This window comes from Hypomesus transpacificus, chromosome 4 (assembly GCF_021917145.1).
Source record: "Hypomesus transpacificus isolate Combined female chromosome 4, fHypTra1, whole genome shotgun sequence".
Taxonomy (NCBI): domain Eukaryota; kingdom Metazoa; phylum Chordata; class Actinopteri; order Osmeriformes; family Osmeridae; genus Hypomesus; species Hypomesus transpacificus.
The window spans coordinates 680,402-706,574 of NC_061063.1; the positions used below are offsets into that span (position 1 = coordinate 680,402).

Genomic DNA, 26,173 nt, shown 5'->3' on the forward strand with positions numbered 1-26,173 from the left:
TAGTGGGATCCGAATACGTAACAACGGTTAAATTGACACCGTGACATGTAGGCAATGTTTTATTCTATTAATGTCTACTTTGAGTCCAAAACGCATAGAATATTAAATGCCAATATTAATTCGAAAACGCTTAAATTGGGAAACTGTATGTACAACCACTGGTGCAAATAACAGTGATTTTTTTTTACATCGGGCAAGTCGAACTTTTTAATAGTTTCAAGAAAGCACTGACTACCGGCCGCTAGGCTGTGTGCTGGGAGTTTGAGTCTCAATCAGCAAGCCTTCAGTATTCCCCGTTTGGAGTGTGCGTGCCTCCTACTTTTCCTGTAAGAGATGTTGTAGACTCGGCCGAGGGCCGGTCGCTGCTCCGCCGCCGCCATATTGGAATTCTGAGCTGGGGATGGGACATGGGAATGAGCGAGATAGTCTGGAGCGGTGGACAGAGGCACGGGAAGCACACGCCAACCGCAGTTCAACTTCACTAATAACGGATTTATAGGCGCGCGTTAACGAGGTCTGACACCGGGAAACGGACACAAAACGTCAGATGTGCCTCTAGGACTCAAGTGTTGGAAGTAAGTCACGCTTCTTTCGCTTGGGATTTTTATGTGTTGAATTGGTGATAAGGCGTGAGTTATTTGTTGGTGGTCTCGCACAGGTAGGCTAGGATTTGGTGGCGTTTCTTTTTAATCTGCACTAGTTAGTTGCTGTTAATGCCGATTGTAGTTGATTTATTTTGTCATGATCTCATTCGTCCGCGATGCAGCCTATCACGTAAAAGATCTACAATGCGGTGTGTAGTTTATTACACGCGGGTTGTCATTGATTACTCCGGAAAGTACCCTTCTCTGTTCCACTGGGTTCTTGACATGAGTCAGAATGACCACAAACACACCTTAGTGTTCTCAGCCGAATAGCCTATTCATCACGTGCATATGCAAGTCTGTGTGTGTTTTAAATGAGAACATTTAATGATAGCTTTTACATTTCAATTGATCAACGTGTTTTGGTCATCATGTTTTAGGGGGAAAGGGCTGTTTTGATTTCCTAATTCATATTTGATCGTGTTTCACCTCGGCGCTGTCGGTGGTGTGGAAATCGGCGTGGCAGGAATATTCAAACTTCTGCTGATCTCGAAGCCTCGGGCGCTGGAAATTACAGTGCAGCCGCCAAGGCCTGTATTTTTAGAAACAGTTGACTCTTTTTGTATTGCCTTTAATACGGCAACAACTACTATAGTCACAAGCTGCTTTGATTTGCTCTTGTTTTCCCGGATGGAAAAGTAGATTAAACATCGCATTCCATTCTTTGATCACCTGCAATCAAATGTATCTGTTCCCAAGAGTTCATCCCGGATCAGAGAAAGTGGTTACAGTGCTGTAAGCGTACTCCACGTCTGTAGACACATCATTCATGCAGCTGTTATATCATTATTGATTTGATATTCGTCTTCTTCTACGGTTTGTCCAAGCCTCGTGGCCGGAAGTGTTGAGGGCAGCCAGACACGACAGTATCGTTTTTAGGGTAGCTGTGTTTTTGTGTGAGACAGCAGGAGAGTAATCTTTAGATAGGTGTGTGTGTGTGTGGTAGTGAGAGACTGTCTCCGTTTCTGATCCTAGTCTTATCTCCTAAGGATTGTCTGTGAGAGCCAGGAGACCAGATGTAGACACACACACACACACACACATCTCAGATAGACACAATCACATACAAATACACAGCCAGGAGAAGATGGCTTTGATTTGGATGATAAATCACACAGTGATCTTGCTCACTACCAGATTAACTCATTGATAATCTCACCGAGACGTCATCTATGAGTCTGTCCATGTGTCAGGGTGTGTGTGTATGTTTATGAGGGTGTGTGTGTGTGTCCCTTGACAGGAAGACTGCATGAAGGCTGCATACTTGTTGTGTACTCTGCATCTAATGGCTACCTCCAGGATGTAGCTAACACACACACACGTACACACACTCTCTGTCCCTCAGGATTCAGGAGGAAAACGCCTTTTTCCTCTCAGTGCCCAGCAGTTTAGACGCGTTGTTAGTCTGCAAAGTCTCTATCTTTCTATCTCTCTTTGTTTCTCGCTTTTTCTTACCTCTTTCTCTCTGCCTCTCTCTTGTCTCTCACACACTTACACGCTCCCCCCCTTGGGGCATCCTAAACCATAATTAGTATAGAAAGGTGGACTGTGAGCACACACACTCCCACAGCCACACACACACACACACACACACACACACACACACACACACACACACACACACACACACACACACACACACACACACACACACACTTGCACACACTCACACACATGGACACACACACGCAGACTGTAGGTCTACATACTGTACACAGACATCTTACCAGTCAGACCTGCCGGAAATATTACAGGTCACCATGTTAAATGTTACTAAAGCAATGAAGCAGTGGTTGATGTAGCAACATTAATCACAGCTATCCTAGCCAGGGGTCACATGACCTATGATGTCATCACTGCAGCATGCTGATCCCTGTGACCTCCTGATTGATAGTAGTGGTGCTTTCATCCCTCTCTCTCTCTCTTCCCCTCTCTCCCTTTCTCTCATTGCACTCTCTCACTTCTCTCTCTCTCTCTCTCTCTCTCTCTCTCTCTCTCTCTCTCTCTTATCTCTCTCTCTTCCCTTTTTCCCTCTCCATCTCTGTTCCCTTCTTTTTCATCCCTGCATCACTCTCTCCTTTTCTAGTTCTCTTTCACCTTCTCGTTGTCTATGTCTCTCTTCTCTCTCTCCGTTTGTCTCTCTTACTTAAATGTCTCTTGTGATATGCTGTGACAGTAGACTGCAGACTCCCCAGACCGTTAATAACCTTTCACTTCCATGGCTATACAACACACACACACACAAATAAACGCACACTCACTTGCACACTCACACACTCACAGCCACACACACGCTCACACGAACACACACTCATACATACATACACACACACACTCATACACACACACTAACACACACTCATACATACACACACATCCGTCCACCTGTCTCTTCAGACTGGATGCAGGAAAGCAGGAAGTGATCCACTGAAGTTAGCCATGAGCAAGAGACCTGATACCTGGACCTATACAGGTTCAGCATCTTAGCTGGGATCTGTACTGTCACACACACACATATTTACATTTACGCATTTATCAGACACTTTTATCCACACACACACAAATACACACAGGAAATACAGGAAGTACACACACTCTTAAACACATGCACAAATAAATGTACGCAAACACACACACACACACACACACCCTGCAGTGGCCAGTGTGAACCATGTTCCAGAAGGCCTCAGGACATAGTCCTCATCTATGAGGTAATTTCCTACCATTGTGCTGCTCTTATTCTAAGCTGTGGGGGTGTGTGGGTGTGTGTGTGTGTACGTATGTGTGTGTGTGTGAATCACTCAGGTCGCTATGCTGCTCATGAACTAGCCTAACAGCCAGTCCCACAGAGCCAGCAGGCTCCCAGTCTCTCGCTGTACCATTGAGAAGCAGGAAACCAGCCGTCCATCTTGGATCCATCTGGCGTAGAGCACCAGGGAGCTCTTGGCCTTGGCCTGGTTCTGGTGGCCAGACTGACACTCTGCAGGTTCTGGCCCCAGCTGAACTTAACCCTCACCCTGACTCAGCATGTGTGAGGGTGTGTGTGTGGTGCTGGCGTGTGTCTTAGCATGTGTGTAGGGGGTGTTCTCAAGTGTGTGTGTGTGTGTGAAGCCATTGTAAGTGTGCGTAGCGACGCAAGTGGGTGGTGATGACGCTGCAGCGAGAGTTCCAGAGACAGTGGAGCTTTCTAACAGTGTGTTACAGAGCTCTAACGCTCACTGTTCCCAGACTAGACACTCATCCTGACTCAGCGAGAGGGAGGGAGAAGGTGATTTGGAAAGAAGGAGTAGGAGAGGGAGTGAGTGAGAGAGGAAGGGAGAGAGTGAACATGGAGTGAATGACAGATATCCCAAAGCAACACGAGGCAAAGAGACGGATCGCGGGCGAGGAGGTGGGGGATCAGAGGAGCAATCATGAGTGTCTGTCTGAGTGTTGGACAGGGTCAGAGTGTCTGTGAGAGGGAGAGTGTGGGTAAGTAGGTGTGTAGGTGTGTACACAGCCAGACCAGGCATTGGGTTTGTCAATTCTCCACCCTGCCAGCGCTGAAACAATGTCTACCATTGGCGCCTGCTAAACCAATCAGATGATGTCAGACGTGGACACTAGCTAACTGGAAGAAACCCCTGGCTTCTAAGAACTCCTGGAGGAGGGAGAGAGAGATGGTGAGGGGGGGGGGGGGGGGGGGGGGGGGGTGTGGGCGAGGAAGAGAGACTGTACTGTATTTTGTGAAACATCTAGCCAGTCTCAGGTCCAGGTTCCAGCACAGAGCATGGTCTGTATGCGTGTGTGTGTGTCTCTGTGTGTGCGTCTCTGTGTGTGTGTGTGTGTCTCTCTGTGTGTGTGTATGGTTGCATGCGAGTGGACTGTTAGTCACAGCTTTTGTGAGGATCCCTATCTATCTCTGTCTTTCTCTATCTCTCGCTGTCCCTCTCTCTTTGTCTCTGTCATTCCCTCCCTAGCTCTGAGACTAGCTAGCAGGTCCAGCTCTGAGACTAGCTAGCAGGTCCAGCTCTGAGACTAGCTAGCAGGTCCAAATCTGAGACTAGCTAGCAGGTCCAGTTCTGAGACTAGCTAGCAGGTCCAGCTCTGAGACTAGCTAGCAGGTCCAGTTCTGAGACTAGCTAGCAGGTCCTGCTCTGAGACAAGCTAGCAGGTCCAGTTCTGAGACTAGCTAGCAGGTTCACTAGAGGGTGCTGTGGTCACACAGCTAGATGGAAGCTGAGCGCCTGGAGCATCAGATCCAGGGAGAAGGGATGACAGCACCTGGTTTGGTCTGGAGGTCTCTCTCTCTCTGTCTCTGGTCAGTAGACCTTTCTATCTCCCTCTTTCTCTCTCTCTCTCTCTGGTCAGTAGATCTCTCTTTCTCTCTCTCTCTCTCTCTCTCTCTCTCTCTCTCTCTCTCGTCAGTAGATCTCTCTCCCTCTCTCTCTCTGGTCAGTAGATATCTCTCCCTCTCTTTCTCTGGTCTGCAGATCTCTCTTTCTCTCTCTCTCTCTCTCTCTCTGGTCAGTAGATGTCTCTCTCTCCCTCTCTCTCTGGTCAGTAGATCTCTCTCCCTCTCTCTCTCTCTGGTCAGTAGATCTCTCTCCCTCTCTCTCTCTCTGGTCAGTAGATCTCTCTCCCTCTCTCTCTCTCTGGTCAGCAGATCTCTCTCTCCCTCTCTCTCTCTGGTCAGCAGATCTCTCTCCCCCTCTCTCTCTCTCTGGGCGGAAGATCTCTCCCTCTCTCTCTGTAGGCCTCTCTCCTGTCAGAGGAAAGTCGACCTTCTCTCCTCGACCTACACACACACACACACACATCTAAAATGTTTTGTTGAAAGCGCGCACACACAGAGGCAAGCAGGGAGAGAGAGAGAGGCAGGGTGGTGAGTGTTAACAGAGCGAAGGGAGAGCTAATCCAGCAGGATCCCGGCAGACGTCAGATTAGAGAGGATCCCTGCATCTGTCTGATTACCCTGGTGACAGGAGGGGGGAGGGGCGGGGAGAGGAGAGAGGGGGGCGAGAGAGAGCAGAGGAGTGTGATAGTGTTCTCTACAATAAACTGTGTCCAGCGTGTCAACTGTGAAGGGGAGAGTGTCTCTGTGAGGAGAGGACTGTGTGTGTGTGTGTGTGTGTGGAGGGGAGAGGTGTGTGTGTGTGAGGAGGGGATAGGAGTGTGTGTGTGTGTGTGTGGGGAGGAGAGGTGTGTGTGTGTGGAGAGGAGTGGTGTGTGTGTGGAGGGGATAGGAGTGTGTGTGTGTGTGGGGGGGGGGAGAGGAGTGTGTTGAGCCTCCGGCTTTAAGAAGAGAGAAACAGCTTCCTGTGGTTTTCTTTGATGTATACACATCCCCACACACTCACACACACATCAAGCAGGGCCTTGGAAGTCTTTCCAGCATGTGTTTGGAACACGTTTAACTAATATCATCCACTTCCTGTCCAGAAAACACATGCACGACACACACATGGTCTCACACATACACACACATACTCGCTCACAGGCTCACAGGCTCACAGGCTCACACACACACACACACACACACACACTGCCATTCAGTCTTCTCCTCTGGGCAAAGGAGTGAGAAAGGCAAGGAGGGAAAGAAGGATGGATAGCTATCGGAGCTGATTTGTGTATATTCGCTCTCGCTCCTTCTCCCTCTCCTTCTCTCCCGCTTTTTCGCTCTCTCTCTGTCTACTCTGATCTCCCCCCCTCTCCCTCAGAGACAAAGCCCCCCCCTCCCTCTGCCTCAGAGACAAAGCCCCCCCCCCCTCTCCCTCCTCTCCTCCTCCTCCGCCCGCCCTCTCTTCCTCTCCCCTCCTCCTTCTGTTCTGTCCTCTCTTGTCATTGGACAGACAGCTCGCCACACGCTCACACGCCCAGCGCACGCACCCTCTCTCTCTCTCTCTCTCTCTCTCTCTGTGTGTGTGTGTGTGTGTGGAGTGCACGGCCGTACGGGACTTAAGCAGCAGGAGTAGGACACCCCACACTCTCTCTCCCTTCGTTGTGCTCCCTCGCTCCCGGCTCGGCGTCGCTCGCCCTCTCGGCCGAAGGTTCCGCTCCTCCGCTCCCTCCCTCCTTCTGATCTCCTCCTCCTCTCGGTCGCTCCCCTCTTCTTCGATGGAGGGACCGTACCACGGTAAGTGCTCCGTGTTGTGCTGACGGACGCACGCATACACGCGGGCAAAAAGAGACACACACACACACACGTGCTTACACAGGCTCGCGCGCACACACACACACACAGAGGAAAACACACACGCTCAGGCACACGTGCGCACACACACACACACACAATGCTGCTGCTTGCCATCCTACTGGGGTTTCGATTTCTGACTGGAGTCAAACGCTGCTGTCCACACCAAGCTCCCGCTTTCCCCCCCCACACCCTGGGCCATACATCCATACCGCATTAGATTACATGACATACATGGGTAGTGTATGGGTGGGAGTGTGTGAGTGTGTGCGTGCTCAATTGGATTCATTTAGCAGATGCTTGTTTCCACGTACAGTGTGTATTGCAAGCACAGTAGAAGATCAAGGTTCAGAAGTGCCTCATTTTAATATTGTTTTCAGTGGTCCGAGTCAGGGAACAGTCTGTGTTTGACTATAGAAGTGTGTGTGTGTGTGCATGTCTGTGTAAGTAGGTGTGTGTGTGTATGTGCGAGTGAGTGTGTGTGTGTGAGAGAGAGAGAGAGAGAGAGAGAGTGAGTGTATGTGCGAGTGAGTGTGTGTGTGTGCATGTCTGTGTAGGTTAGTGTGTGTGTGTGTCTGTGAAGGTTAGTGTGTGTGTGTGTCTGTGTGTGTGTGTGTGTGTAAGTGAGAGAGTGAGTGAGTGTATGTGCGAGTGAGTGTGTGTGTGGGTGTATGTCTGTGTAGGTTGGTGTGTGTGAGTCTTAACCTGTTTTATGTCTGAGTGTCAGACTCCAGCTGTACAGGTCCATCTGTCACTTGAATGATGGACTGTACTCTGTTCACCACCGTGTGTGTGTGTGTGTGTGTGTGGTGGGGTGGGGGGGTTGTTGAATGGGTGTGTTTGAATGGGGATTTGTGTGTGTGTGTGAGAGAGAGAAGCGTGCAGTTGTCTCTCCAAAGGCATCTTTTCTAGGTTATATCTGCTTACTGCATATTTTAACAGTTTTGTTATTTCTCTGCTTTTGAAATATTGAAGAGAAATTTAAACCTGCACCTCTGAAAGGCCTGTGTGTGTCTTTCTGCACGCAAGGTCTGGTCTGGCCTGGTCTGGCCGGTCTGGTCTGGCTGGTCTGGCCGGTCTGGCCTGGCTGGTCTGGTCTGGTCTGGCCGGTCTGGCCTGGCCGGTCTGGTCTGGCTGGCCTGGCCGGTCTGGTCTGGTCTGGCCGGTCTGGTCTGGCCGGTCTGGTCTGGCCTGGCCGGTCTGGTCTGGTCTGGCCGGTCTGGTCTGGTCTGGTCTGGCCGGACTGGTCTGGCCTGGCCGGTCTGGTCTGGTCTGGTCTGGCCGGTCTGGTCTGGCCGGTCTGGTCTGGTCTGGCCGGTCTGGTCTGGCCGGTCTGGTCTGGTTTGATTATTCCTGGTCTGCCCTTGTTTATCTATGCTGGTCTGGTTTAGCCTGGTTTAATTAACCCTGGTCTGGTCTTGCCTGGTTTAACTAATCCTGGTCTGCTTTGCACCCTAACCCTAGTTACCACAATGACTCTAGTTACTAGAGCATCTCTAGTTACCACAATCCTAGCTAGTACAGTAACCCTAGTTACTAGAGCAGAAATAGTCATAGTAGGGTCTCCACCTCATTGGCCTTCAAGTGTGTGACTGCATGTGCCTATTGTGTATGCGTGTTAGTGCATGTGCATGTGTAATGAGCGTGTGCCTGCTCATGCATGGCCCCGACCTTGTGTGTGTGTGTGCTTCCGTGGTTCTTCATGCGTGTTTGTGACTTGGTGACGCAGTGGATAATGTGCTCATCAGTTAGTTCATTTGTGTGTGCCAAATGTTTGTGTGTGTGCGCAGGTGTGTGTGTGAGGCTTGTGTTTGGAGAGGGCAGATGTGTGTGTGTGTGTGTGTGGCAGGTGTGAGAGGAGCCGTTTCTTCAGACCTCAGCGATGCTGCATGCTCTAGTAACACCCTCTGCCCTGAGGTCGCACACTCACACACACACACACACACACACACACACACACACACACACACACACACACAGGTCAGCTAGAACCTTCCCCAGAGATCAGTAGAGCATGAGCAGCTGTATCCCCTGAGGAAGGCTGGGGGGAGAGAGGAGGAGGGGGGCTGGGGGGAGAGAGGAGGAGGGGGGCTGGGGGGGAGAGAGGAGGAGGGGGGCTGGGGGGAGAGAGGAGGAGGGGGGCTCGGGGGAGAGGGGAGGAGGGGGGCTGGGGGGAGAGAGGAGGAGGGGGGCTGGGGGGAGAGAGGAGGAGGGGGGCTGGGGGGAGAGAGGAGGAGGGGGGCTGGGGGAGAGGGGGAGGAGGAGGGGGGCTAGGGGAGGAGGGGGGCTGGGGGGAAAGGGGAGGAGGGGGGGCTGGGGGAGAGGGGAGGAGGGGGGCTGGGGGAGAGGGGAGGAGGAGGGCTGGGGGGAGAGGGGAGGAGGAGGAGGAGGGGGGCTGGGGGGAGGAGAGGGGGAGGAGGGGGGGGCTGGGGGAGAGGGGAGGAGGAGGGCTGGGGGGGAGAGGGGTTTGGAGGGGGGCTGGGGGGAGAGAGAGGAGGAGGGGGGCTGGGGGGGAGAGAGGAGGAGGGGGGTTGGGGGGAGAGAGGAGGAGGGGGGCTAGGGGAGGAGGGGGGGCTGGGGGGAGAGAGGAGGAGGGGGGCTGGGGGAGAGGGGGAGTAGGGGGGGGAGAGGGGAGGAGGGGTGGACCTCTGTTTGATGACCCATTTTCACTGTTGTCGTCACCCTCTCTCTCCATCCTACCTCTGTTTCCTCTTTATCTCTCTTCACCCATCCTTCTTTCTTTATATACATATATCAAGCTCCTCTCTCTCTTTCTCTCTCTCTCTCCCACACATTCTCTAGGTGGTCAAGTCATGCTTCAACAGCATGGGTTTACATTGTTCTATCGAGTATAATGTGTTGGTGAGTGAGAGTGTGTTTGTTAGAGTGTGATAGCGTGTGTGTTAGTGTGTGTGTGTGTGTATAGATGTTAGTGTCTGCCCGAGTGTGTGTATGTTAGTGTGTGTGAGTGTGTGTATGTTAGTGTGTGTGAGTGTGTGTATGTTAGTGTGTGTGTGTATGTTAGTGTGTGGGTGAGTGAGAGTGTGTCTGAGTGTGCTAGTGCACGTGAGTGTGTTTAAGCGTGTACTAGCATGAGTGTGTGTGTATATCACTGTGTCTTAGTGAAATATGAAAGCTGATTGGAGCAGGAGCAGATAGTCATAGCAGAGAACCATAGTTAATGTGCTTCAGTTGCCGTGTGATGACTCTCTCATTTCCCCTCTCGTTTATGTCTCTCTCTCTCTCTCTCTCTCTCTCTCTCTCTCTCTCTCTCTCTCTCTCTCTCTCTCTCTTGCTCATTCTCTTGTCAGCACTCTGTTGTCAAACCTCTCCCCATTTCACACCTCCTTCCATATACTACCTCTCCCCCTCTCTTCCCTCTTTGCCCTTTTTCCCCCCTCCCTCTCTCCCCTATCTGCCATAGATAGAAATGTAGCTGCTCTCTGGTCACACATCTCTCCCGTAGTGTGTGTGTGTGTGTGTGTGTATATGGCTCCTGAGGACAGCTTGAGGAGCAGGTGTTTGGGCCCCTGCCAGCCTGACTTGACAAGTGTGTGTGTGTCCGTGTGTATGGCGTGGAGCAGGGACGGACTTACACTGTCACTACAGTGGAGAACTCTACTCTAGCATATGGGCAAACTGTCTGTGGACTGGTAGTACTGGCAGCACGGGAGGATCCTTTAGCTTAGCCTAGCTTAGCTTAATTATGTATTATCAATCTATAAATACTTAGCTTTGTTCGCCATATTGGCCAGCCTAGCTTAGTTTATGCGTCAAGCCACGAATACTTAAATAAGATTATGAGCATTAGTCTAGCCTAGCAAGGTGTAAAGGCGTTAATTGAAACCGACGTGTGTGTCGTGTGCTTAGCACCCCGGCCTGTTGGAGGCGAACAGGTGAACATATGTTGAGACAGTAGCATTCGGTAGACGCCACCTGGAGACTGAGGTACACAGAGCGAGTTAGCATGTCGGCGCGCTGAACTAATCCCCTCTAATCTCTTACAGAGTCAATCAAATCCCAGACCAGTGTTTCACATGCAGAGCGAGGGATCAACTGGCCAGCTGTATTGATTATGTAGGGACAGAAAGGGGGGGGCAGGCCAGGGGGAGGGGGGTAAGCGTACAACACACAGGCACACACACGCGCACACACACACCCTTTTAGCATGGCAGGGGGACTCAAAGAGATAATGACAACTCTGGTTACAAAAAACTGCTCAGCACACACACACACACACAGAGGAAATGCCTGATAGATGACTCATGGCTCAGTCATTGTGCTGAGGAGAACCCTCTTACTGACGAGACACCTGAGACTCAACCACATCGTCCTTTCCTGTGTGTGTGTGTTTTTTGTGCATGTGACATACACTACGTAACTCTACACTAATGGATCTTGCTTTAGCCTCAAGGCAGTTGCTTTCACTATCATCCTCAAACCTCCATCATCCTGTCAAAGTCGTGGGTTGAGTTGATTAGCTATTGGTTGAATTAGCGACTGTCAGGTTTGGGCAGGCTAGTATTTGCTTAACCCAGCCCAACTTAGCCTAGCCTAGGTCAGTAACTGTCCTGACCTGCAACCATGAATAGTAATCTTTGTTAGGGGTAGCAGTAGCATTGTCTGTCCTGCAGTGGCTCCCCCTGCCAGCTAGAGGGTGCTGTGCAGACAGGGCTGCAAGAGGAAACCTCACTGGTGTTAGAGTCAGCAGATGACAAACATCTGAATGTCGTTCTGGCATTGTGAGAAATGTATTGCAAACTACAACTGAGCTGACCTCTCTCTCTCTCTTTCAGATATTTCCAGGATATCCTACTACACAGGTGAGTTATCTGCAGGGGCCTGAATCACCGCAGTGACTTTTGGCTGTCATATACTCACTCAAGCGGGTCCTACATGGTCAAATGTTTCTGCAGTCAAATGAACCAACATCATTACTTAAACTAGGTTTATGCAACTGGCCCCTGGGATGATGTCAAAATGAGTTAACAATGCCACAATGGAGGGACAATGATTCCACAATGGAGGGACAATGATTCCACATTAAGGAGATGATGTCACAACATAGAAATGATGTCACGTTGAGTTCATGATTTCACAAAGGAGGGACGATGATGTCACAATGAGGGGATTATGTCACAATGCATTAATGATGAAGCGTGAGTGAGTGAGTGAATGAGTGAGGTGAATGTAGCATGTAGAGCTGCAGGAAGAAATAACTCAGCAATGATGTAGAGTCTCTAATGAGGACGACATACAACCCTCTGTGTGTGTGTGTGTGTGTTTGACAGGGCTGAGGGGCATAGTGGACATTGCTGTGGTTGTGGAGGGCGAGGCATGTCATAGAACTTTAACGAGCTGGAGATATTTAACCATGCAGACTTGTTACTGTGTGTGTGTGTGTTTTAATGGTTTACAAACCCCGGGGCAGGAAGAGCTCAGGGCTAGGAGTTTGTGACTGAACAGACAAACACACAAACACAAGCTCAGAAAGCCCATTATGTCCATAATCGTTGGACAAGACTGCAAATGTACAGCCTGGGTTCCTATAGACATAGCTTGGCCCAGACTGTGTGTGTGTGTGTGTGTGTGTGTATTCATGAAAGCCAGCGATGGTGAGTGTGTTCAGTTTGTGGATGTCACAAGGTTTCTCCCCTCATCAGCAGTATTGAGGCGCCCTCGAGCCTGAGCACAGAGGGCTTAGTCACCATGTTTAATTCCACTTGCTCTGACATCCTGGATTCTGTTGCTCCTTTTAAAAAAAGGGGAGCAAAAGCTAGAACTCAGCCCTGGTGAAATAATGTTACCCATACTCTCAGACAAGAGTGCAGAAATGCAGAGAGGAAATGAAAAAAGGACAAGTTGCAAGTGTCATATGGAATTCTGAGAGATTTTTTAATTCAATATCAACTCTCTCTTAAAACAGTGAAAGCCACATATTTCTCTGATATTATCTCTAACAACTCTGCTACTCATAAAGTCTTGTTTAGTGTGATAAACAAGGCTTAACATCCGGTTGCTGCTACTGCTTTTCCTGAAGCAACTTCCGAGACTTGTGGAGTCCCGTCCCATTTTAAAATGGCCATTTCTATCAAATGTTATAGAGAAAGATATTTTTTTCCCAGCTTTATTCCTTTTAAAATGAAAATCATATTCTGGATCAATTCCAGTGAGGTTTCAGAAGACGCCATAGCACTGAATTAGGTGTTAAATGATTTATCATTGTTTAGGGACAATGGAAATTGTGCTATTTTAATTCTTCTTGATCTTAGTGCTGTTTTTCACACAATTGATCATGCCATCCTTCTAGACTGTCTTAAACTAGAAGTTGGCATTCAGGGTACTGCTCTAAACCTATTTACTTCATACTTCATTGAGAGACAGAACATTTTCTGTAAATATTGGAAACTACATCTCGTTTGCGTCAATCACCTGTGGGGTTCCTCAAGGCTCAGTCCTAGGGCCTATCTTATTCACCTTATATATGCTTCCCTTGCCATGCTGATGACACTTAGATGTACCTTCCCCTGAAAATTGATGAAAAGAAGTCCCTGAGATCCCTATCTGATTGTCTTAGAGATGTTAAATACTGGCTAGCTAAAAGTTTTCTTCAAATAAATAATACAAAAACAGAAGTTATTGTATTCGGCCCCACAGATTCCACCAAGGTCATTGTTAATAACTTAGGGCCCCTATCCAACAATGTGCATAGCTATCCTAATACATAGCTAAAATCTCGGGTCATTTTTTATTCAGATCTTAATCTTGATAAACAAGTAAACGCTGTTGTCAGAGGCAGCTTTTTCCAACTCCGGGCCATTGCCAAATTGAAACCCATTCTTTCCTTTTAAGGATTTAGAGACAGTTATTCATGCATTCATCTCCTCCTGTATGGACTATTGTAACTCTTTGTATATGGGAATCTGTCAGTCAACCTTGTCCCGCCTTCAGCTTGTTCAAAATGCAGCTGCTAGGTTTTTAACTGGTACAAAAAAGAGAGGAAGCATCACTCCAGTACTGGCCTCGCTCCACTGGCTACCCGTTAAATATAGGATTGATTTGAAGGTTCTTTTATTTGTTTTTAATGCGCTACATGGATCGGCACCCGCCTATATTTCAGACCTCCTTAGCCAGCACTCTTCCTCAAGGACCCTTAGGTCGTCCAACAAACTGCTTCCGTGCATTCCACGGTCACGTTTGAAGTTTAAAGGAGATCGTGCCTTTTCTGTTGCTGCTCCAAAGTTGTGGAACTGCCGACCTTTATATATTAGGTCCTCTACTAGTAGCAAGGTTTTTAAATCCCACCTTAAGCGCCATCTTTTTCTTTAGCATTTGAGTCTGCAATTGGGTAGGAATTTTTGTTTATGTTTGTCATGACCTATACATATGTCTACCTGATTATATCTTTTGACTGTACAGCACTTTGGTCGACATAAGTTGTTTTTACATGTGCTTTATAAATAAATTGGACTCGACTTGACTTCTGTGTTTAATAGCCCCATAGCACGTGCCCCTTCCACACCCCCAACTGTGGGTGTGTGTGTGTGTGTGTTGGGGGGGAGGGTCTTTGTTGCAGCCATAGAAAGTCGGATGTGGGTTTGTTAATAGGAAGATCCCCCCCCCCCCCTCTCCCCCCCCCCCACTTCTCCTCCCTCTATGGGGCTCTGCTTCATTGTTCGCTGGCTTTATCTACTCTGCTCCTTTCAGCATGAGTGATCGTCCTCTTCTCTCCCTTCCTCCTCTCTCCTTTCCTCTCCTTTTTCCTCCCCTCCTCTCGTCTCCATAGATTGTTTCTATAATGCTGTGATCTAGGGCTGGGGTTATCTAGGACTTCCAGGAAATTGATCCTGATGAATGCCTCTCATCCTTCAATAATCCCCATTTCCATCTCTCTCACCCACCAGCCTATCTAACCTCTCCATCCTCTATACCTCATCCCATGTCTCTCTGTATCCCGTCTGTCACTCTTGGGAAAGACAAATGGAGGGATAAAAATTTGTAGATAGAGGATAAAGAAAGAGACAGAGAGAATGAGATATGGAGAGAGAAAGACAGAGGGCGAGAGAGAGAGATGAGGGGGGGAGAGAGACACTAGGAATGAGAGAGGAGAGTCTAAAGAAAGATAATAAGAGAGAGTGAGAGAGAGAACAGGAGAGCCAAAAAGAGAGTGTACAGTGATTCACAGACGTTGTGTAAACAGAAGTCGGCGTGGCCCTCAACACAGGCTAATATTAGCATATTCATCAACCCCCCCTTAGCCCCTCCCCTTTCTGCACTTGCCCCTTCATTAAGACAGCTGACAGGTTGTTGCTCTTTCCCCCTTCCTCTCTGTCTTCCTCTTCCTCTGTCTCCATCTTTCTCTACCTCTATCTCTCCTTTGTCCTTCTTTTCTCTTTCTCTTTCCCTCTCACTCTACCTCCTACCTCTCTCTCCTTCTCGTTCTCTCTATACCTCCTTCCTCTCTCTCTCCCTCTCTCTGGTTGGGGGTAGAGCTGGTTGCTGGGCAGCAGGAGGGTCGGGGTAAGGGGGAGGAGGGGGAGAGCAGGGAGGGGGCGGGAGGCAGGATTAGTATTCAGACACTGGCTGCCAGTAGGAAATCTGGTCCAAACACACAGTCACAAACTCTCCAACACTGGAACACTGAGGATGACTGGCTGCTAGCCACCAACATTGTTGCTAGCAAACTTCCAGCTAACTTTGGACCTGTAGATAGCTAGCACATAGCCCTGGACCACACACGGCTAGCTGGTTAACTACCACTTAACTATGGACCTGCAGCTAGCCCTACTAGTCCTGGACCTGTACACAGCTTGTCAGCTAACAATCTGCTAGCTGAGGGACTGGCAGCTAACTCAGAGCTAACCCCAAGCAAAGCTAGCTAACAAGCAGCTAGCTGAGGAACTTTATCGCATGGCTGGCTACCTGGAACTGGTTAGCTAGCACTCCTGCTACACTGATGCTTCAGACAATGAATCTGATACACATGGCTAACAGACTAACTGGATCTGATACACTTGGCTAACTGGCTGACTGGATTTGATACACATTGCTAATTGGATCTGATACACATTGCTAACTGGATCTGATACACGTGGCTAACTGGCAAACTGGATCTGATACACATGGCTAACAGGCAAACTGGATCTGATATGCATGGTTAACAGTCTAACTGGATCTTATACACATGGCTAACAGGCTAATTGAGTGTATGGACTGAGGGTTGTGGGGCTGGGGATTGTGACCGGAAGGCCTGGTGTGTGTGTGTGTCATCTCCATGCGTGTGTGCGAGACCTCCGGCTGTTGGGAGGTGGGGTCCTGTAGGGACCAAAGTTGCGTTTCCATGGAGACCCACGGGTGTATCCCATTCCCTGTGTGCTGGACTAGAGGTACAGACTGATGAACATCCCACGCTCCCCCCCACCTTCTCCCCCCCACCCCCTTCTCTCAAAATGTTCTCTCCACCTCCTCTCCAGAGGTACCAGACCGATTTCCATCGTTCCACCTTCTTGTCTTCCTCCTCTTCTTTCTCTTCTTATCTTCTGTCTCTACTTTCGTCCCGTCCTCAGTGCGTTTTGAATAGGAGATTGCAGATTTGATTTTGATGTGTAAGTGAGGGTGTGTAGTGTGTGTTGGTTGTTGTGGGGATGTGGGGATGTGTGGATAAGGGTGTGTAGTTGTGGATGTGCAAATGAGGGGGTCTAGTCTTGTAGTTGTGTGTGTGTGTGTGTTGTGAGCCATGTGCCCTCTTAGGGTCGCCTCCATTCACAGAACCTTAAAGAGAGGGAGAGAGGGAGCAGATGATGTGATTAGTGCTCCTGAGCAGCTGGTAGTCAATCAAGCTATAGTTACACACACACACACCTACTCACACACACACAAACACACATGTTATTCAATACAGTCTCTCGCCCAGGAGGAGAGAAACATGAGAAGAGAGAGGAAGAGGAGGAGAGGGACAGGAGAGAGAGGAATAGGAGAGAGAGAGATCAGGGTCTCTTAGTGTTTTGTCCTGTCATCATCGACATTGTCCTCCGCCATGGTTATGTAACTCTCCCTCCCTTCTCCTCCTCCACCTCTCCCCTCTTCTCCCCCTACTTTCCCCTCCTCCCCTAATCCTACCCCCTCGGCCTATTACTGCCCCACTCACCTCCCTGCCCTCATCCTAACTGCCCACTGTCACACTTGTGCTAATGGCTTTAGAAATGGTATTGTCATTTTGGTGTGTGTGTGTCCAGCAGTGCATTTTGGGAAGTGTGTTTTTGGTAACCTTTTAGCAGCGGCATTGGCATGGGGAGTGTAATGTCACAGAGAAAATGCCATCTCATTACTGTGTATGTGTGTGCGAGCAGTGTAGTGTAATATCACCATGCCAGCTCACTACTGTGCGTGAGACACACTGACCTTTTCTCTCTCTCTCTCTCTCTCTCTCTCTCTCTCTCTCTCTCTCTCTCTCTCTCTCTCTCTCTCTCTCTCTCTCTCTCTCTCTCTCTCTCTCTCTCTCTCTCTCTCTCTCTGTCTGTCTCGCTCTCTCTGTCTCTCTCTCTCGCTCTCTGTCTATCTGTCTCTCTCTCTCTTTCTCTCGCTCTCTCTTTCTCTCGCTCTCTGTCTATCTGTCTCGCTCTCTCGCTCTCTGTCTATCTCTGTCTCTCTCCTCCAGAATATGACAGACACCTAACACACGGTAAAACCATGGCAACAGCATACCTGGACCCCAACCTGAACCAGGCCTTGGTGGGGGGAGCCAAGCCTGGCGTGGGGCAGGCGGGGGGCGTGTCCGAGCGGCTGCTGAAGGTGTTCCATCACTTTGAGAGCAACAGCGAACACGACAGCTGGGCGAGCAACATACGCCATGGAGAGGCCACGGACATACGGGTGAGCGCACACACACACGCACGCAGATGTACACACACATCTGCCGAGCAGCACGCACACACATACACACACAGACACGCATACACATGCCCTGGGACATGCATACACACACACATACACATGCAGATGCACACACACATCCCCTCTCAGTCCCTCACTGTGTCTCTGGAAGAGGAGTGGAATATGAGGATGACGTGAGTTGTTTTGTCTAATGAAGCAGCTGATGTCATGACTGCTTGTTCTAACATCACACTAGGACGCACCATCCTCAGCCTGTCAGCCAGCCAGCCAGTCAGTTACCCAGTCAGCCAGCCAGTCAGTTAGCCAGTCAGCCAGCCAGTCAGTTAGCCAGCCAGTCAGTCAGCCAGCCAGCCAGTTACCCAGTCAGCCAGCCAGCCAGTTACAAGCCAGCCAGTCAGCCAGTTACCCAGTCAGCCAGCCAGCCAGTCAGTTACCCAGTCAGCCAGCAAGTCAGTTACCCAGTCAGCCAGCCAGTCAGCCAGTTACCCAGTCAGCCAGCCAGTCAGTTACCCAGTCAGCCAGCCAGCCAGTTACAAGCCAGCCAGTCAGCCAGTCAGTTACCCAGTCAGCCAGCCAGTCAGTTACCCAGTTAGCCAGCCAGCCAATTACAAGCCAGCCAGCCAGTCAGTTACCCAGTCAACCAGCCAGCCAGTCAGTTACCCAGCCAGTCAGAAACATTCAGTTGGTCAGACAATCAAAAGCAGCCAGTTAGCCAGTCACACATGAGCAGACAGGAGCCACCCAGTCAGCAGCATTGAAGCAGGCAGCAACATGCTGCTGGTGGAGCTGCAGTAAAATGTCAGTCTGGATGATATTCCAGAGATCTGGGCTGTAATCCACTATAATCCAGACTACCAAGAGGCCAAGACCACTGATCTTCTTGGATTACCAGCATGGGCACTGCTGAACTAGTTGTCTTCACACACACACACACACTCTCACACACAATCCAACCGTAAAGAGCATTATTTAATCAATGTAATGGAGGATTTCAAGTTGACATATGCTCTCTAGAATCCGCTGATAAGAGCTATCATATTACCTCCTATCCCCTCCTGTCCTCCTCACTCCCCTCCCCATCTCTCCTAACCTGTCTCCCTTCGTCTCCTCAGGGAATCATCCAGAAGATTCTCGACATCCACAAGGTCAGATGTGTGTCCTGCTTTGGCGTGCGGCTAAGCCACGCCCCCTCGGGCGAGGTGCACTGGCTCCACCCAGATATGGGCGTGTCCCTAGTGAGGGAGAAGTACGAGCAGCACCACCCCCCTGAGGAGTGGAGGTGGGCGGCACAGAGAGAAAGAGAGTGAAAGAGAGAGAGAGAAAGAGTTTATTTCTTTGCGTTTCAGTCTCAAAGCAGCTGTCAGTCTGACCTTCTCATCCTCTCATCTCCTCTCCTCTAGATATGAGTTGAGGATCAGATATCTTCCTAAAGGATTCCTGCATCAGTTCACTGAAGACAAGCCTACACTCAACTACTTCTATCAGCAGGTGACTCTCTCACACACACACACACACACACACACACACACTCAGGAGAATGTTGGTAAACACACAGTAAGATTCATGTGTACTCGTTTACTCAACACCGTTGTGGATGTGTGTTATGCGTGTGTGTGTGTGTGTGTGAGGGAGGGTGCAGGTGCAGCATTCTCTTATCTACTCTTACCAGCCTGGATTTATAGGTCAGAAGTGTGTGTTAGTGTGTGTGTTAGTGTGTGTGTTAGTGTGTGTGTGTGGGTGTGTGTGTGGGTGTGTGTGTGCCACTCTGTGTTGAAGTTCAGGGGAGGGGATTGTTTCTGTTGAGTGGTTTTGTATCAGGATTCACAGCTTTTGCCACCCCCACTCCCCCTCGACACACACTCTCTCTCTCTTTCTCTCACACACACTCACACTCACACACACACACACACACACACCCTTCTACTGAGATATCTGGTGTTCTAGATAAGTAACCTTTCTCTATGTGTGTGTGTGTGTCAGGTTAAGAATGACTACATGCTGGGGATAGCTGACCAGGTGGAGCAGGATCTCGCTCTGAAACTGGGCTGTCTGGAGATAAGGTGTGTCACACACACACGCGCACCCACACAAACACACACACACACACTCAGACGGACACAAATACACATGCATGCACTTGTCTGGTCTTTGTTGTGGTTCTGACCGTGTGTGTGTGTGTATTTTCCAGGAGATTCTTCAGAGAGATGAGAGGGAACGCTCTGGATAAGAAATCTAACTATGAACTACTGGAGTAAGTCTGTTACACACACCCACACACAAACATACACTCTCTTATACATGTGTATGTGCGGTAGCCTGTTGCTAACGAGGTCCAATTAGTCTCCACCCCTCTTCCTCCTCTCTCCCTCCCTGGCCTCACTGCCTCTAACGAGGCTTTTTTTCTTGTCACTAACGAGCTCCTAACTTTCATGCCCTCAACCTTTTACTGTCTCCCTCCCCCCCCCCGTCTCTCCCCCCTCTCTCTCTCTCTCCCTCCCTCTCCACCCCCCACCTGCCCCCCCTCCCCCTCTCTACTGATGGAGTGATGAGTGTCTCATGCATGTGACACCTCCCGCTGTCCTATGACCGTAAAACTACATTACCCACGCTGACTCTGTGTCATTCTTCAGTCTCTAGAGGGCCTTGTGCAGAGCCTTGTTCTCAGCGCGCTCAGTAAGGCCTCTCATTTGTGTGTGTGTGTTTTTGTGTTTGCGTGTTTGTGTCGGGTTGCTGACAACTCATTCTTTGGTTGAGCTGTCCAGACACCCATCCCCCAGGCTGGCCATGCCAACCCCCCTCCACCACATACACACACACACACAGACAATACGCCCTTGAAAGATGGGGCATTCTCTCTCTCTGCCTCCTGTCTCTCCTCTTCTCCCTGTCTCTCTCCTTCTCCCTCTCTCTCCTCGCTCTCTCTCTGCCTCCTCTCTCTCCTCTTCTCCCTGTCTCTCTCCTCGCTCTCTCTCTGCCTCCTCTCTCTCCTCTTCTCCCTGTCTCTCTCCTTCTCCCTCCCTCTCTCTCCTCGCTCTCTCTCTGCCTCCTCTCTCTCCTCTTCTCCCTGTCTCTCTCCTTCTCCTTCTCTCTCCTCGCTCTCTCTCTGCCTCCTCTCTCTCCTCTTCTCCCTGTCTCTCTCCTCGCTCTCTCTCTGCCTCCTCTCTCTCCTCTTCTCCCTGTCTCTCTCCTCGCTCTCTCTCTGCCTCCTCTCTCTCCTCTTTTCCCTGTCTGTCTCCTTCTCCCTCTCTCTCTTCGCTCTCTCTCTGCCTCCTCAGCCCCCGTCACAGCTTCATTATCTCTACAGGCTCAGATCACATAGATACACAGTAAATGGCTGTCTTCCTGTTGGACGGAAACACACACACACACACATTCACACACACACACACACACACACACCACTGCAGGGGGATCCTGTGAGGAACACTATTAACATTCCTCTCATTTACCACCGCTCCCTTCATCTCTCCGTCCCTTTCTCTCCCTCTCTCTCTCCCCATCCATCCTTGCTTCCCTATCTCTCTTTTTTCTCTGCCTCTCCCTCCGTCCATCTCTCCTTTTTTCTCCATCCATCCATCCATCCATCCATTCCTCTCTCTCTCTCTCTCTCTCTCTCTCTCTCGCTCTCTCTCTCTCTCTCTCTCTCTCTCTCGCTCTCTCTCTCTCTCTCTCTCTCTCACTCCTTCCCTCCATCCTCTTCCTCCTCTCCACCCTCTCTTCACAGGAAGGATGTAGGCCTAAGGCGTTTCTTCCCTAAGTCTCTGCTGGACTCAGTCAAGGTGAGTCAACACACACACACAGACACACACACAGACATACACAGTCTGTGTTAGCAAACAGCACACAGCTGTGTGTCGGCAAACAGTCCAATAGGGTTCTGTGTTAGTAAGCAGCGCTTCTATTGGTTGTGTTTGTGCGATGCGTGGTTGTTTTCCTCGAGGTCATGTGATCATGTGTTCAGGCCAGCTGTCCTGCGTGTGTTAAGACTGCCATTGTTCTGGCTCCGGTGTGTCAGTGTGTGTGTGTGTGTCAGCAGTGGTGTGAGATAGATTTACGGCACGTGTGTGTGTGTGTGTGTGTGTGTAGAGCGTCTGGAGGACAATCGGTAAGGCGTGACGGAGGGGCCCGCTCACACACACACACACAGCATTCAGTAGACGGGACAGATGCTGTTCCTAGGGTGGGGGTTCTGACCTCAGGTCAGCACTAAACCCACTTGCTCTGTCTTCACCGTGGGGAGGTGTGAGGGGCACCCCCCTCTGTCAGGACTCCCCCTGCACCCCCCCCCCCCTCCCAGCCTTTCCTACCAACCCACCCACCCCCACCCCCCACCACACCCCCTGGGGATGGGTGCGTTTTGAGAGTGTGACACGTTTCAACAGCTGAAGTTCACATTCGTACTGTTTGGAATATTGAAGGGAGAGAAAGAGAGAGAGAGAGAGAGAGAGAGAGAGAGAGAGAGAGAGAGAGAGGAAGGTGGAGAGACAGAGGGGGGGGAGAGAGAGATAGAAGGGTAGAGAGAGGCAGAGGGACATGAAGATAAAGGGAGAGAGATGAGAGAAAGAGGGAGGGGAGCTAACGGCAGATGTCTGCTAACAGCTCTGTGGGTCCATAAAGAGGTGATCGATGGCAGAGAGGTCACCGGGTGTTTAATGGACAGGCTGGTTCTCTGTAACACACACACACACACACACACACCATGGTTTGTTTTACCATCCTAGTGAAGACCTTTCACTCCCTTTCAAAATTGCAAACCCTAACGTGTGATGATTACATTCTAACATCATGTAAACATCACATTCTACTATGATGTACACATCACATTCTAACGTGACACTACACCTTGGTCGCTCGGGGGATGACATCATTGCCCAAGGGGCCGTTTTAATGTGAGGTCAGAGAAGGTGCCAGCCAACCACGGTCCTCTGTCATGTATAGTTAATGAGGTTTAATTGACTGACTCAGAAGTGGCTTTTTGAGCCTGGTGATCTGTATTGATCTTCTCTGCTGTGAACTGATAGGTGGCTGTGGGTGTGTGTGTGGATTACTGTATGTGTGTGTGCGTGTTTGTGTGTCTCGTGCGTGTGTGTGTGTGTCTCATGTGCGTGTGTGCTCTGTGCCCCCCAGGCTAAGACCCTCCGGAAGCTCATCCAGCAGACGTTCAAGCAGTTTGCCAACATGAACGATGAGCAGAGCATCCTGCACTTCCTGTCCATCCTGGCCCCCGTGCAGCACTTCCACCAGGAGTACTTCACCTGCGCCCTGGGGGTACGCACTGCCTACGCTGCTGCACTGTCCCTGTCACACACTGCTTTGACTGTTACACTGGGGAGAGAGGTGGTGTTATTCTGGTTCATCCAGCGATGCCCCGATCTTCCCATTGCAACGCTGCAGTTAGAGACCAGAGAGGGGAGAGACCTGTGGGGACTCGGGTTCTTCTGTCCGTAAGGGAATTTCCAAGCCCTGTGTTACACTGCCCCCTGCTGCTGGTCTGGAGGACTGCGTCTTGGTGACAGTTTAAGTGTTGTTCCTCTAACGGACAGCAGGGGGCTGTCTATGGACTTTTCTACTGTCACAAGCTGCTGTGACATGATGTGATTATATTGACTCAAGTGAACTCACCTCCCTCCCTCCCTTCAGTCTAGCTGGGTGATCCAGGTGGAGCTTGCCATCGGACCAGAGGAAGGCATCAGCTACCTGACGGACAAGGGCTCCACGGTGACTGTTCACCCCTCCCTCACACGCTACCTCTCTCTCCCTCACACGCTACCGCTCTATCCCTCACACGCTGCCTCTCTCTCCCTCACACGCTGCCTCTCTCTCCCTCACACGCTGCCTCTCTCTCCCTCACACGCTGCCTCTCTCTCCCTCACACGCTACCTCTCTCTCTCCCTCACACGCTGCCTCTCTCTCCCTCACACGCTGCCTCTCCCTCACACGCTGCCTCTCTCTCCCTCACACGCTACCTCTCTCTCTCCCTCACACGCTACCTCTCTCTCCCTCACACGCTGCCTCTCTCTCCCTCACACGCTACCTCTCTCTCTCCCTCACACGCTACCTCTCTCTCCCTCACACGCTACCTCTCTCTCCCTCACACGCTACCTCTCTCTCCCTCACACACTACCTCCGTCCGTCCCTCCCTTACAAACTCAATCTCTCAGTCTCCCTCCCTCTTACACACGACCTCCCCCCGTGCTTACTCTTGCTCACGCTTAGCCACTCATATATTGATCCATTTGCAACAATCTATTGAAATAATGATATTGTATGCGGGTGAGTACGTCCAGTCTAATAAACATCCTGCGCATTCTTTCCCACCTCCTGTTGCCCCCTTCTCCCCTCCTCCCCCCACAGCCGACCCACCTGGCTAACTTCTCCCAGGTTCAGTCCATCCAGTACTCGTGCCTGGAGGACAGGGACAGGAAGGGCATGCTGCAGCTGAACGTGGCCGGGGCCGCCGAGGTAGGACCTCACCACGACCTCACCACGACCTCACCACGACCGTGGGACAACGACGACATGACTGCGACCATGACCAGCAGAAAAACATGACCACGACACCGTGGCAACATGACCATCACATCACCACGACACCGCCGCAACATGACAAACGACATGATCACAACACCATGGCAACATGACCGCGACATGACCACGACACCACTGCAACGTGACTACACGTTGACCACCACACCACATAAAGGTATACACATGCTGTATGGATGTCCCATTCGGCTCTGCAGTGTGGTCACACTCGATTGGTTCCACACAGAGGGCCCTCTGGTGGGGGAAGGGTTTGAGTGTGACACCTCTGTCATGAATAGACTCTTTCACACAGTATCACTGCAGTTAACAGGATATTACTAGTGTTGGCACAAACACTGAGGCAAACACACACTTCCACACACTGATGCACACACACATGTGCTCATGCATGCACACACACTCTGGATTGCCAAAGACATGTCTAGCTGTGACTTCCTCAGAGCTGCGCTGATTCATTTCTGCAGGAAAAACGTGCAATTCAAAACAGAAGTGTGTGTGTGTGTGTGTGTGTGTGTGTCAGAAGGACAGAGATAGAGGAGGCTCCCAACCACAGTCTGTGTGGGAGTGGGAATATGAGTGTGTCATTCTCTCGACAGGGTCATAATGCTTCTTTGTGTGTGTGTGTGTGTTTGTGTGTGTGCGTGCGTGCAGCCCTTGACAGTGACCACCTCCTCCTTCACCACAGCTGAGAACATGGCTGACCTGATCGACGGGTACTGTCGCCTCTTCAACTCAGCCTCCCAGACCTTCATCATACGCCCTCAGAAAGGTACACTCTCTCTCTCTTTCTCTCACACACACAGACACAGGAAAACAAATCCAAGCCTGTGTGTATTCTGTCTGCAGTGTGTGCGTGTGTGTGTAGTTCCATGAACATGTGTTGATGTGTGTGTGTTTGCGTCTCCAGAGGGAGAGAGAGCCCTGCCATCCATCCCCAGGTTAGTGTCCCCTCTCTCCTGCTCTCTCTCACACACACTCTTACATACACACACACACAAGCACACTGTAGACACACATTCGACATACAGACACACTCGACACAAGCATTCAACACGCACACACACGCTCCCAGCCAGAGCTGTGGGAAAGGTTTCATCTAGACTCGGGGAGTGATTCTACCTACCGTGACAGAGGGTATTGGTCAACCTCTAACGAGGCCCCTCCCTCCCCTCCAGACTAACCAATCACGAGAAGAGGATTGAGGTGGTGAGGACCATCTCTGTCTCAGGTAAGATCCCCTATGTGGGTCTGCGGGTCGATATTGTACTCTACCACCTTTGTCTCTCTCTCTCATATTCTGTCTCTCTCTCTCTCATATTCAGTATCTCTCTCTGCCCTCATGTGTACCCTATCACCACCTCTTCTCTCGCACATTGTCGTCCCCCCCCTCTCTCTCTCTTGCCTGTGATTGGCTGAAGACTTTGTGACACGGGCGTCTCCTAAGCCAACCAAGGCGCGTCGCTTCCTCTTCCCATTTGTCCTCTGCTCACATGACTCTCCACACAAGGGTACCTCTGATTGGCTGGCTGCTGTGTGCCTCTAACCCTGCCTGATGCATACACACACACACACTGTTTGCCCCCCCCCCCCCCACACACACACACCCGCACACACATACATACATACATACATACACACACACACACACACACACAGGCTGGTCCAGGTATTGAGTGGAGTGGAGTTAACTGAACTAAACCCTGACTAGGTCCATGTTTTTGCTTGGTGGGGGGTGGGGGGGGTCATATCTATGGTTTAACCTACCTTCTCTCCCTGCCTCTCTCTTTGTTCCTCTCCTCCCTCTTTTCCTTCCTCCTCTCTTCCCTACTCTCCTCCTTCCTCCTTTCCTCTCCTCCCTCGCCTCACCCCCCTCATCTCCTCCCCCCTCTTCTTCTTCTCTCCTTTCTGCATGCTCTGT

At 50.4% G+C, this 26,173-nt stretch overlaps 1 protein-coding gene across 4 annotated transcripts in view; it reads left to right on the top strand.

Annotated features, from left to right (window-relative positions):
* Window positions 1-280: 280 nt before the first annotated feature.
* ptk2aa (protein tyrosine kinase 2aa) overlaps window positions 281-26,173 on the top strand; it is a 34,388-nt gene continuing 8,495 nt past the window's right edge. Inside the window, exons 1-14 of one of the 4 annotated variants that reach the window (XM_047018843.1) lie at window positions 281-575; window positions 11,613-11,639; window positions 17,474-17,688; window positions 18,822-18,988; window positions 19,110-19,197; window positions 19,690-19,769; window positions 19,898-19,960; window positions 21,434-21,488; window positions 22,837-22,977; window positions 23,350-23,427; window positions 24,064-24,171; window positions 24,907-25,024; window positions 25,163-25,193; window positions 25,431-25,483. In XM_047018843.1, coding sequence (XP_046874799.1) covers window positions 17,506-17,688; window positions 18,822-18,988; window positions 19,110-19,197; window positions 19,690-19,769; window positions 19,898-19,960; window positions 21,434-21,488; window positions 22,837-22,977; window positions 23,350-23,427; window positions 24,064-24,171; window positions 24,907-25,024; window positions 25,163-25,193; window positions 25,431-25,483 — 1,165 coding nt within the window. In that variant the 5' untranslated portion in view covers window positions 281-575; window positions 11,613-11,639; window positions 17,474-17,505. The remainder of the gene's footprint in view (window positions 576-11,612; window positions 11,640-17,473; window positions 17,689-18,821; window positions 18,989-19,109; window positions 19,198-19,689; window positions 19,770-19,897; window positions 19,961-21,433; window positions 21,489-22,836; window positions 22,978-23,349; window positions 23,428-24,063; window positions 24,172-24,906; window positions 25,025-25,162; window positions 25,194-25,430; window positions 25,484-26,173) is intronic. The other 3 variants (XM_047018841.1, XM_047018845.1, XM_047018842.1) reach the window with 3 other exon arrangements.